Source organism: Poecilia reticulata, linkage group LG14 (assembly GCF_000633615.1).
Source record: "Poecilia reticulata strain Guanapo linkage group LG14, Guppy_female_1.0+MT, whole genome shotgun sequence".
Taxonomy (NCBI): domain Eukaryota; kingdom Metazoa; phylum Chordata; class Actinopteri; order Cyprinodontiformes; family Poeciliidae; genus Poecilia; species Poecilia reticulata.
The window spans coordinates 6,576,522-6,589,518 of record NC_024344.1 but is presented as its reverse complement, the minus strand read 5'-3'; the positions used below and the strand labels follow the sequence as shown (position 1 = coordinate 6,589,518).

Genomic DNA, 12,997 nt, shown 5'->3' with positions numbered 1-12,997 from the left:
TTTTTTTTTTTTTTTTTTTTAACAGTGCGCTTGTATGATCTGGAGTCCTTTTAAGTTAAGTTTTACACCTCATTAACAGAAACTCTTTCATTTTTGCAAAATCTACCCAAGTTAAGCCAAAGTGCTTTTATTTAAACATAAGTTCTCAAAAGAAAGCAAAAGAACTGAAGCTCACATTAAAGTAAGAACACAGCTGCGCTACTCAGTCTCTCCAGTGGGGTTTCTTTGACTGGGTTAGTTTAAAGGCTTCTCTCATTTTTGTTCTGTTTTTTTTTTCAGTTTTTTTTTTTTTTCCTTACAGCCTAATGAGTCTCAAAGATGGGAAACACTGATTAAACTCATTCCGGATGGTGAAAAAGTAAAACATGCGTTTTATGTTATGCATTGCTAATTGGATGGAGTATTATTTGCTTTCAGATGTTGCACAAACAGTCGAGAATGTGGTTTATAAGACGTGCTTCTGGGGTGGGCAAGCTGATTCAGACTGGGTTAGTGTCAGCATACTAAAGGTTAAGTTATGTTTAAATGTCACAATAGCTAATCCATGCAAATAATGCCCCCCCCAAAAACAGACATCACAATTAGTGAAGTCAAAGAAAGTGTCAAAGATGTGTGTTTAACCTTCTTTTGTTGCACAAACATTCTGCAACCGAGCTGGAGTGAACGTTGACCACTGACTCCAAATAAAACAGTTTTTACATAAACATGATTGCGAGTTCGAATATTCACACCTTCCACATTTTGTATGCATACTTTTCCTTTCATAGATTTACATTCATTCATTATTCACCATGAATATCAGGTTCGTTTTCTTCTATTACTGATTTTGTTCTTACAAAGTGGAATAATTACAAAACAGGCAAGTTCAATTATTTTTGGAAACTAGATTTTGTGCACAAGCTTTATTGTTCAAATGCAGATATTCATCCAAACTGGCTAAATGTCATGAAGTGTCACAGATCTGCCTTTCATGCATAGTCCTTACAGTTTCCAAAAGTTTAATGTCATCCTGCTTTATCCATTCCAAAATCAATCTAGATGTGTGTTTGGGGTGATTGTTCACCTGGAACATTCAACTATGTTGAGGTTTTGATCATCTAATTGTTGATTTCAGGTGATATTTAAGAATTTGATGAAGTCTTCCTTCTTTTTTATTCCATATAATGAAACAGCATCATATTACCACCATTGTGCTTGACAGATGGAAAATCTTAGGTTTGAAACCATTATCATGACTCTCAATCTCAACTACTGTTCAAACTTTGTCTTATTTGACCATCTAACTTTTTTTGTATAAGTTTAAAATAGCCCCTTAGCAATTCTGCAAAGAAGAGTGAACAAACCCATGATGACTGGTTTGGCTTACTGGTGTGTAGTTTCTCTGCTATGTATTTGAATCTGCATGTATAAATCTGGCCATATGTAAAATAGAGAAAACCCACAACAAATTCTCACTTGTGCAACCAATTTAAAAAATGACTGAAGTTCTTTTGTTTTTGTTGTTTGTGATTGTTCAAGCAAATAATTAAAATTAATAAAATTAATTGAACATGAACGGCCGGTGTATGTAAACGTGTGACCATAAATGTATCCGGTAGTAAATAACAACAGTCTGGCTGTAAATAACCTGAGTTTGGGATGCTCCTCATTAAAGTCTCTGCTCTTCCTGGTGGTCCAGTCTCTCACGTGCAGCACCTTCACCACAATCTCATCCCCTTGCCACCGGCCCTGCCACAACTAAAAGAAGAGCACACACTCCAGTGATCAGCCGGAGGAGCTAAAAAAAATAAAAATAAAATACTGTCAGTCAGCAGTAAAAGCAGCTGACCTCTCCGGACTGATTCTCATTGATCTTGGCCAGGAGCGAGAGCTGCTTAAAATCAATACCAGCTTGCTTATTGAGTGTGCCGTTACCTGTGAGACGAAAAACATGAATAAAAAAAGCATGAATCCTAATTTCGCATCATAATTTTGATCTTATTTTATTAGAGAAATCCTACTCACGGGGTCGCGTTCTCATTGTACCCTTCCAGAACGTTTCCTTGTATGGGATTTTGGCCATGTTCTGGCCCATTTTCTCTGCCTTTTCTAAAATAAGCAAAACAAATAAAACATTTAAAATATAAGAATAGTGCTCATAATTTGCCTTTAAAGTCTCTTTATCCTAGAAAAACATCTGCTACAATGTTTAAAAGTCTATAAATTAAAAATTCTGACCTTGCAGTAGCTGTTTTAGGTGAGGCTTGGCCTTATCCAGAGGTGTCTGCCCATACCTGTTACATACACACACCTGGGCACCGTGGGTTACCAAGTCCTAAAAAGAGATACAACCCTAGAATTACAACCAAATTAAGCATGTACTGATAAAGGAAGCAGGTCTTGCTGCAGTAGCGGTTTCTGCCCAGAAGAGGGCGGTGTTTCACCAGCAGATGGAATCCAAAAATGGGTGTGAAAAGTGCGTGTTGGTGTACAGCGACGCACCTCTGCAACTTCATCGTGGCCCCAGAAGCAGGCGTAGTGCAGCGGGGTGTTCCCGTGCTCGTTGACTGTATTGGGGTCAGCTTTGCACTGAATCAGCTGTCATCATAACACAGAGCAACAAAAACACATGAAGAGACAAAGAGAGAGAAAAAGAGAGAGAGAGAGAGAGAGAGAGAGAGAGAGAGAGAGAGAGAGAGAGAGAGAGAGAGCACATCAGCATATGAGCCGTCTTAAAAAGCGAACCTTAGCCACAATGTCCCTGTGTCCGTGACTTGCAGCCAGATGTAAAGGTGTGTCATCTCCACGGTTCATCACGTTGATTCGAGCCCCTCTCATGATGAGCATGTCAACAACGCCGCTCCTCCCTTCCCTGCACGCCCAGTGGAGCGGGCTGAAGCCATGGTCGTCTCTAACACACAAGACAAATGGAAAATATGAGAGGAAAAGGAGCCGGGATGTCACATCTTTACATTACATCTGGTCACCAAAACATCCAAACACAAAGAGACACAAGTGAAACGCTTAACTGCAGTATGGAGAGAGTCTCCATTCAGGTACAAACATTTACAAATGAATTCTAAGCTGTAATAGGAACAGCTCATTTTTAAAATAAATTAGGTATATGAAAGGTTAACGCTTTCTCAAATAAAGAGATGAGATGTTCTGAACTTTTGCAAGAGGGAAAAATAACACTTACAGACAGACATATGATCATTCCAGTCTACCATAATGAAAAGAAAAATTCATCAAGGTTCACCTCACCTCACAAGTGCAAATAACGTAATAACTTTAAAAGTAGTAGGACTAAATTTGACTGTCTCCTTTTAAAAAGCAGAGCAATACTCAGGCAAAACTTAAACAGATCAACGTCTAGCAGACAAAAACAAAGTACAAAGAAAACTTCAAAAGGGTAATTTTTTTTTAAAAGACGTCTCCCAAAGCAGAGGCAATGTGGTGGCAAGTTCATATTAAATATTTACTAATGATGTGGAAGAAGACAGAAGTAGCATTGTTGAGTTCTGACGTATGGAAAACGAGAAACACTGTTCTCTCAAATGTGATAGCACTGTATTAGCAAGTGGCCCAAAAAAAGAACAAAAAAATGTTTTTTTTTTTTTTTTAGGTTAAAAAAAGCACAAGCCTATATGGCTCAGCTTGTCATTTGTTCTCATCTTGACTGATAAATGCTGCACTTGTTGTGGAACAAGCTGTAAGCAAAACACATCACATACCAACCAGAATCAGCCCTTTTTTTTGGCTCAACATTAAAAAAAATGTTTATCTCTAAACTCTTCCTAACATTTTGATATGTATTTCTTCAAATGTCACTGCTGTAAAAAAAAAAATACTGTGACAAAATATTTGCATTAACCTGACCCTACACGAAAAAGTATTTGCTCCCTAAACCTAATAACTCAACACTGGTCATCAAGCATTGGTAATAACTGTCAGTGAGTGTTTCATGTCGCTGTGGTGAATCTTTGGCCACTCTGCAGAACTGTTTTAATTCGGACACATTGGAGGATTTCCCAGGTTGAACAGACAGCGTAAGGTCATGCCACAGCATCTCAATCAGATTTAAGACAAGACTTTGACTAGACCACTGCACAATTGTAATTTCATCTTTTTTCAGATGGAAACTTATGTTTTAAACGCAGTATATCAGGTGACAAATAATAATAACATAATTGTGGTTTACATTTATATAAAACAAATTAATAGACAAGAGAAGTAATCATACCTATATGGTGCCAGGGAAATTAAGCATAAAAGCCTTCCTGAATGTATTTTTAATACTTATAATATCCTGAATATGGCTAAAATGAAGAGGTAGAGTGTTTTTTATGGAGCGCCCTGCTAACAAAACACTCTCTGTGAGGTTTGCTCTTTGGCGCAGGTTCACGCACCCACCTCCCACTAATCTTTATTTAGATTGAAGCACATGCTTCCTCTCAGTGCCTGCAGCCTCTTCCCATCTGATGATTGGCCCGGTGATAAATACTTCCACACAGGCTGGAATGCCTGCTAACATGTGCAAGGACGCACACACTCACGGCGTATACATGACCACTTCCAGTCTGCGAGGAGCCAGGCTGTCACCTCCACTGCGGGCCCAACAGGTCAGCTCATTACACTGACCAACCCAGAGTCTCCTGGCTGCTGGGGTTTCTCACAACGCCCCGCGAAGCCACAAACTCTGCTGTTAGTTTAACAATAAACTTCGAGGAGGTCTTTACGAAATAACAGCTCACACTGAAGTGAAAGAGCCGGGAGGCTTATTCTCTGTCAGCCCTGTGGACAGACAGCTCATAGACTAAACCACCCCGTGGGCTAAAAAAAGTAACAAGGGAAAAAAAAAAATGCAAGAATGACAGAGTGGAAAATACTCTGAGCTACACATTCCTTCTACGTCTGCCTTTTTTTCATGTGTTTTCCTGTGTCACTCGGTTCTAGAGGCGGAGTGGTTATTTAATGCTTCGCCAGCTGCTCTTAGGCACCTCTTTCAGTTCCAACTTATTATTCCAACAACACATAAAGCCTTTATTCAGCGCTTTGGGCACTCTGAGCGGGACAGAGGCGGCCGCGCCACATAGTTGAGCTTCCTCAGAGTAACAGCCAAAGAAGGCCTTCATCATAATGACTGCTTATTCATTTGTTTATGTGTGACTGTAGGGGAGCTGCCTAAGAAGTTCTGTCAGCGATGGGCTTGGCCCTGTATGGAGCTAAGAAGAGGAAATGGACTTGGCTGTTGCGTGGTTGGCCAGCAGCTTCGCAAACTGTACATATATGGCCGGGTCCAAGAATGAGATAACCAGGGTCTTTATTTAAGACATTTTCTGACTCCTTCTGACGAAGAGAATGTGAAAAGAGGCAAGGGTTTTAGAATTGAACAATTCAGAAGAGAAAAGCTGGGACTTTTGATTCCTGCAGTTGTACTAATATACACTGTTTTATGTGCTATTTTATTCAACAAATTAGAATTGCCAATATATATACCCTCATAAACAGGGCTATGATAACAATTTATGAACAGAAGCAATCTGTTGGGGCCATAATCAACGATTTTAGATTCCCCCCTAGTAAGCTAAAGAAACTTCTCAGCCATTCAACTCAACTCTTCATAAACTCTAAGCAGCGATGCAAGTCGAAGCTCTCTGAGCAATCACAATTTTAATATCCAATATGTCTCCACAGATACAAAAAAGGCAGCAAAAAGGGTTCATAAAAAAGCTATCTATCAGCAGTTGCAGGTTTGTACTTTTCAGACCAGTGGGTAACACAGTTCTGTGGGGAAAAAAATAACATCGGGAGTACGTTCACTAAAATCAAAATAAAATTATTATTATTTTGTGTTGTTAAAAGTAGTTAGCTACAACAAAATCCTGGTGTTTCTGGACTTGCCTATTCCAGGTGTTATAAACTCACACTTTGTGTACCAGCAATATTTCCAGCGAGAGGGATTTAGTCAAACTGCATCTAACGTAGGTGGAAGTGCCAGAGATGCTGAAGTTCAAAAAGGGAGAAGGAATGACCGTACTGACAGATGAAAAAACAGGAAATGAGGAAAACGTGGAAATATCATAGCTGATGTTATCACAAATTTAATGATTTTCCTCATGTTGTTTAGTTTTAATCAGAAAGTTAAAGTTTTGTTTGTGCAGATGAGTTGCGTTTAGCAACATTATTAGTAAAACAACAACAACAAAAAACAAAGCAAGTTGTGTAATACAGCAGTAATATCCCAATATGTAAACTATGTGTGTACAACAATCACTGTGCATACTCACATGCACATGCTTGCCCATCCTATGAAAAGACCACCAGTTTTTGCAAGACATGTGTTTACCTGTCATTGCACTAACTTCACAGCTGAATTCCAGCATCCAGATGGACCAGAAATCCCTCCCCAATGCAAACATTAGGAACTGACATGGGAACCTACCCTAAGTTGAGGTCATTCTCTGTGTTGTCCAGCCACAGACGGACAGCCACCGAGTTCCCTTCTCGACACTGCGTGAAGATGTCATCCATGCTTGTGTTGTAGAGTGGCTGTTTGTTCTCCCAGTCTCTTTAAGAAGCAGGGACATAGAGTCTGTAAAAGGTTTTGAGAATTCCTTAGGTGCACTTTTCCCTTCAAGAAAAGCAGAAAGTTTTTTTTTTTTTTTTAAAGTAAATAGAGAAGATAATCGTTTGAGCCGAACTTGCAGCTCAATCATATCAATCCCAAAGCCATAGATTCTGGAATTCCTATATTTTAAACTAATCATTAACTATCATCTTCAGTTGGAAGAGTAAGAAATAATTGTGTTGTGAAGTCAACAAATAGTTGGACTTTCCAACATTTCCTCCTTGCTTTTTCTTTCTACGTTGGCTCGGATGGGCTGGCCCCTCTGGGTCACAACCCCTTGTTGCTTCATAACGAATTAAACCCACCACAAAACTTTCAGCATAAACAGAAATATGAAGCATTACTGCGTAAATTGAGAGAAAGTGTCGAAAGTCTTACCAGTTGGTATCTTGAGGAGTTCGTTTTTCCTTTTTTTTTCCACCCTCCCCAGAACCACCACAGTTCTCCTCTCCACTGGTCGCTCTGAGTCCACGCCCCGCTTTTCCGAGTTGATGTGGGCTCCAGCTCTCCCCCCTGGCAGCCACGTCCTGGGACAACGACACAGCGACGCCCCCTGCAGGAGGCAATGCAGCGATGCGGCTGCCTTTGGGTCATAAATAAATGTTTGAAATTTAGGAGAAATAAAACTTTTAAAATACACAAGGGTTTTTGTTTTTTTTTTGTAACAAAATATTTCGTCATCTGCAGTATGATCCACATACAATCATTGGTCACTTTAGAATTTTATATCTTGGTAGAGTGGACACATTTTTCTCTCTGTAATTGCCTTTATTTTTTTGTGGCATAGACTCAAAAAGGTGTTGATCTTGATACATATCAATATGTCATCACCTGTTGTGAATGGCTATAATGGGGCAAAATGGATTACAGACCTTTTTGTCTGTCAAGAAAACAGTTTGACACAGAAAATTGTAGTTATGTAATGCAAATAACAATGGCTTAAAAGATAGAAATCAGCAGGAAATAGTCACATAATAAGATGGCAAATATTTGACAATGAAAAGCTGTAGTTTACATAAATATTTCGCTGTGTTTCTCCAGAGAAACACAGTGACTTTTATGCGGCAAGTAGAGTTGCACAATATAGAATAACAATCACAATGTCGACATCAGACTCTGCAGGGCAGCAAACTCAGAGCACTGCAATATGTGGAAGGATATTATATTTATAAGAGTCATGGTGTAATTGTATGACAGTCAACTCGTTGGGTGTACTCTAAATAACCTTAATGTCCACCTAACCAGTAACTGAGATAGTAAAGGTTGTGGTCAGTGATAGACATGTAATGACCAAGGAAGAAAACTACCAAAAACTGTGGGTTGATTGTTATGAGTTTAGTCAAATTGCAACTTTATAGTAGTATCTTAATTGCATACTTTTTAGGTCAGTGTTCACATAGATTTTTTTTAACTAAAGATAGTCTAAATGCCACAATTCAGTTATTTAAGAAAATAGCCAAAAGTGTAATATATTTGGGTTCATGTCTTAGAAAACTCTTCCTGAAGGTGCAACACAGACATAAACATAGATGTTGCAACCTTGGTTCTTTATTGCACTAACCACAACAAATTTAATGTGAAATATCCTTACATAAACTAGTAGGTATGTCAGTAACCACAATAGCTCCTCCCCTAAGTAGGCTGCCAAGAACCAGGATCAATGTGCAATGCACATTACAAAAGGCTCTATGATGATACAAGAGTGGAGACAAAGTAGTCTTTTATTTTATCCATTTTTGTCCCATCCATTGATGAGATAATTGTTCAAGCTTTTTAGAATGCAACCGACTGTCTGATGTTGACCATAGAATTATAAGCACCACCAATGATCTTTGTGCCAATCCTATCAACTTCTTGTTGAATTTTGCCGTTGTTGAAAAGCTCAGTTTATCAAAGCCTCAGAAGAAGTAGTGTGTTACAGATGAGAGTAGTAGATCTTTCTATGTCAGATCGTCTTGATAGCAACACGAAGGAAACTATGTGAGGAGGCAGATGTGACCAAGGTCATGACCTCGTTTCACAATCATAACAATCAGACCTGAAGCTTTGTCAGAACATCCAGCAGGATGGCCTTCAGAGGTAATTCAGACTGTTTAAGTCTCTCAAGACTGATAGAACTGAAAACCTGAAATGTTGATATATAACAATCTTTATTTCGTAATGTGCTACCTGCAAAAGTAGGATTTTAACTATTTATTTTAGAAGTTACACTGCGTTTAGGCACATCATGGTGCACCAGCATTACCTCATTACCTTTCAACACTATTTAAAATTGACCAAGCTCTTAGACATAACAGCAAACAGAAGTAACTATTTAAATGCATGGGTATGAACTCTAAATCCACATTAACTTACCTTGAAATCTAAAGCTAACAGATAGTTCAACAGGAAGAGAGACCAAGGTGGATTTCAGAAATAACTCAAACTTTAAAGCACCGTAGCTTTAAACTTTATATTGTCATGTCTGTACTGTTTCATATGGAAAACGGAAGTAGGAGGTGGTTCACTTCCTTCTAACTTTTTACTTCTTATTTGCATAGAAGGTACTCCTACATTAGTTTTTCTGTTTATTTTTTGTGTATCTGCTCTGTCTTCTCCATCTCCCAATTGGTGGGAGATGTTTGCTTGCACTGTGCCAGTTTCTGCGGGAGCATTTTTCTTAATAAAAGGTTAGTTCTTCCTCTTCACGGTTGCAACATGCATCCTCTGTATGAAGGATTCAGCTGTACCTACGTGCTCGTTTGAGCGAATGCTGCAAATCTATAACTTAATTAAATGTAAATGATTTTCTTCGATAGAAACCTTTTTCAGCTAGTATTAATAATGAACAAAACTTATTGCACTGTTTGGTAAATAGGATCAACTAGTATGTATGTATGACTCAACGGAAATGAGATGTTGTGAATTGGTGCTATATAAATAAGCTGACTTGAATTTAATGTGAACCTGAACTGAACTTGTAAGAGGTTTTTAAGTAAAAGAAGCTGCTTAATTGAGTTGGCATTGCACAAAAAAAAATGTATATGAATTACTACTTTGACCAGAAGTAGTAATTTCCGGTCAAAGAAATGACTACTTCTGAAATGCCCAAGAATGGCATATTTCATTCTTAGGATGCACTTGGGCTTAATCAACAAAATTAACTTCCAGAAAATCCCAAAATACTGAAACACAGTTAATTTAAATATAGATTAAAGGGCCATTTGTTTATAGGCACTTTTGATAAATAACTGGACCATCATAAAGTGTAGTCTGTTTTCCCTTACTTCACCACTGCAATATATACATTTTTTCCATTTTTGTCATTTTATTTTCCATCTGTAAAGCAGAGGCCCCCCAACCCTGGTCATCAGGGTCCACTGTCCTGCACGTTTTAGATGTTTCCCCAATGGTTACAAATGGTTGCATTAGCTCATTTGGATAGCTCCAGTTGCTGCAGAAGCCCGTTAATCACCCATTTATTTAAGCCAGTTGTAAAGAAGCAGAGAAACACCTAAAATCTGCAGGACAGTGGGATCTCAGGACCTCGGTTTGGGACCTCAGCTGTAAAGCACATAGACATATACATTTTAGATTTTATCAGAAAAACAACTTTTAAAAACCCCCCTGAACTATACCTTTACGTTAACGTTGTCAGCAATCCTTTAATTATTTATTAATCTAAAATAAAAAAAAAGGTGACATGTGTATGACTGCAGCCACAAGACAAATCTAAAAAAGTAAGAAATAAAAAAAAAGAAAAGAAAAACGATAGAACTCTGTCAAAAATAATCAACATCTGTTAGGATCCTCATCATTTCAAAGATTTTTTTGCCTGGGTGTTGAGGACAGAGGTTTCAGTTTGACTGATAAAACTCCTTTGATTCATGACTCTCTTGGCCCATCAGGCCTCATGATTTAGACTCTGTTGGATCTGCCTTTTGGTCCATTTTCTGGTCATGGTGATGTTTTAGGGCTGCCAAAGTCATTCTGGGTTCCAGATACAGCAGGCTGAGGAAATCCTAGTCCTTTAAGCTCTGAGACATTTACACCATCAGTCCTGGGTGTAAGTGGTGCGCTAGCTGATAAACCTATTCCTGTGGCTACTGTATTAGATGGAATTTCTAATACTGCTGGTTTTAAGGCTGAGTGATGGACTTCTGGTGCTACTTCAGTCACTGATGAGGTTATCTGAGTAGGTGGAGGTGAACTTATAGATGTCTGAACTGATGGTGCGGCTTCGGCTCCAGTCCCAATGGTTCCAGGTGCAGCTGCAGCCTCGGCTGCCTTTGCATTCTCTGCAGCCTTGCTCTCCATCTCCTCCATCCTTCGCTGCACCATCCGAGGCATCAGCTGCACATACGTGCCCATCAAGCGGTGGTTTGTGCGAATCAGCTTCCCAGCACAGTTGTCCACACAGCGCTCCTTGACAGACAGACAGACAGACAGACAGACAGTAGAAATGTTAATCAGAACAAAATATTACAGTACGGATATGTCATCTATGTCTGATTACCTATGAATCATATCATCTATAATACAAGTATTCTATATAAATATATATATCAACTCTACGTTTGTAACATGATGATACGTTACAAACGTAGCGTGCATCAGTGTATTTAGATGACGGGGTTATGGTTATGTCTGCTCTCAGTACCTCGTCCATTGTGAGGTTCCTGTAGTTGAAGTTACTTGAGCAGCGCTGGAAGCAGATTTCAGTCATGCGGTTGTAAACCAAAAGGAAATCCCGCAGCTGGAAGAAATGCAGTCATTCAGAATCACTGTCCACGTCTCTATTTACAAATCGGAGAGAGGAAAATCAACTTACATTTCTGAGCTGCTGGTCAGGATCCATTGTAATTGCCTCGGTGGTGAGCCACTGGTTTGCTAATGTGTTCAGTAAGCTGGTCTCTAGATCTTCGGATCCGAGGAAATTCTAGACTTACCAAAGCGTGACTAACTTTAATGGATAAAGTAAAACAATCCGTATGTTCAGATTTACGTTTAAACCTCCACGTCTAACCAATTATACCCGAAATGAACTCATTCACGTGAAGGATTTTAGTGGCATGACATTCACATGCGAGCGGCCATGTTTGGAGCAAAGATCGCCTCTGCTTGTGAAGAGGTTTCACTCTGCGGCTGTTAGAACAAATGAAAAGAATAAACAAGAAAGGCTGGTGTTACAGCAAAACCAGTCCAGTTTTGTTTTTGTTTACGTATATCCATCATGTATTCATATATCACTACTCCTGTAATCGGTATTTGAAAAACTTTAATAAGATATTAAACTAAAACGTTCTTTTAGTAGTTTCTCTTTTCAGTCTAGCTTATTTTATTTGTCTTATGTTTATACTTATGAAATACTACTTTAAATCATCTTTAGTGGACCGTGCTCAATTTCAGTTAAAGGTGAGCACTGGATTAATGAGTTAATCAGCTATATCAGAAGATAATTCATGAATTCCCTTATTGCTTTTTTGACACATCTTTTGAATTGCAGTGTCCCTGCACCTGGCTAATAGTTTGAAAACTTTCTGGCAGAGCCCTATTTAAAAGTTGCTTAAAGCAAATAAATTAATAATAATGAATATTTATGAAATTATATTTATTTTTGTCAAAGATACCGCAATCGCTTTAAGGAGAAATCAAAACCCTCCTATATGTTTCCAGCTGTGAGAATAACAGAAGTAAATGTAGAGGCCCTTTTACTCAAAAATTATCACTGATATGGACTCATTAAATCAAACTACCATAACAACAATATTGACTTCTCTATGAATATTTATTTATTCAGGGTGGAACTGAAGGTACAATTTGTGTTAGAAAGCTAAGAGTTTGATTACTTAACTCGTCATTCAAAAGATCTAAAGGGTATAGTTAAAATATTTTTGAATTTTTGAGTAAGATGATGAAGAGTTAATATATCTGCGGTGAATCAGTGCCAAATGTAAATGAGATTGATCAAATAAACTCAGCATAAAACACAATGATATTTTTAAATTACAGTTGCTTTAAAATAGCAGAATTCTACTTTTTGTCTTGGTTCCTTTTCACCTATTGTTTCATCCTCTTGGATACGTCACACTGGATTTAGATTAAAGAAAGACCCAAAGTGGAACTTCTACTGATAAGATATTAGTCGCTTTTACCCAAAAATCCTGAACTATTCTTTTCATGTTTCTTGGTGCCCTTCGATCACGGGTGTCCAAACGTTTTTTGGACACCTGTGTCAAGATATTTGCCATCTTATTATATGAAGCTAAAAAGTAGTAGTGAGCCACAATGTTTAAATCACTTTTGTTATGTAAAATGTAGAAAAATAAATAAAATAGCCCTAAACCTATTGTAAAAATGAACAAATACACAATACTTTAATTAAAAGTATTTGTTTGATTTCTACAC

At 38.2% G+C, this 12,997-nt stretch overlaps 2 protein-coding genes across 5 annotated transcripts in view; both read right to left on the bottom strand.

Annotated features, from left to right (window-relative positions):
- The window catches only part of ilk (integrin-linked kinase), a 10,672-nt gene extending 3,591 nt beyond the window's left edge, over window positions 1-7,081 (bottom strand). The window contains exons 1-8 of one of the 4 annotated variants that reach the window (XM_008427198.2): window positions 6,989-7,081; window positions 6,425-6,574; window positions 2,758-2,890; window positions 2,482-2,577; window positions 2,218-2,314; window positions 2,005-2,088; window positions 1,829-1,914; window positions 1,628-1,737 (exon numbers count right to left, since the gene is read on the bottom strand). In XM_008427198.2, coding sequence (XP_008425420.1) covers window positions 1,628-1,737; window positions 1,829-1,914; window positions 2,005-2,088; window positions 2,218-2,314; window positions 2,482-2,577; window positions 2,758-2,890; window positions 6,425-6,513 — 695 coding nt within the window. In that variant the 5' untranslated portion in view covers window positions 6,514-6,574; window positions 6,989-7,081. Of the gene's footprint in view, window positions 1-1,627; window positions 1,738-1,828; window positions 1,915-2,004; window positions 2,089-2,217; window positions 2,315-2,481; window positions 2,578-2,724; window positions 2,891-6,424; window positions 6,614-6,988 lie in introns of all 4 variants that reach the window. The other 3 variants (XM_008427195.2, XM_008427197.2, XM_008427196.2) reach the window with 3 other exon arrangements.
- Window positions 7,082-9,893: 2,812 nt separating this feature from the next.
- timm10b (translocase of inner mitochondrial membrane 10 homolog B (yeast)) lies at window positions 9,894-11,723 on the bottom strand. The gene is made up of 3 exons (XM_008427199.2): window positions 11,421-11,723; window positions 11,250-11,345; window positions 9,894-11,014 (listed from the first exon to the last, which is right to left on the bottom strand). The coding sequence occupies exons 1-3, from the start codon at window positions 11,445-11,447 to the stop codon at window positions 10,547-10,549; spliced, it is 591 nt and encodes a 196-aa protein (XP_008425421.1). The 5' UTR covers window positions 11,448-11,723; the 3' UTR covers window positions 9,894-10,546.
- Between the last annotated feature and the right edge of the window lie 1,274 nt (window positions 11,724-12,997).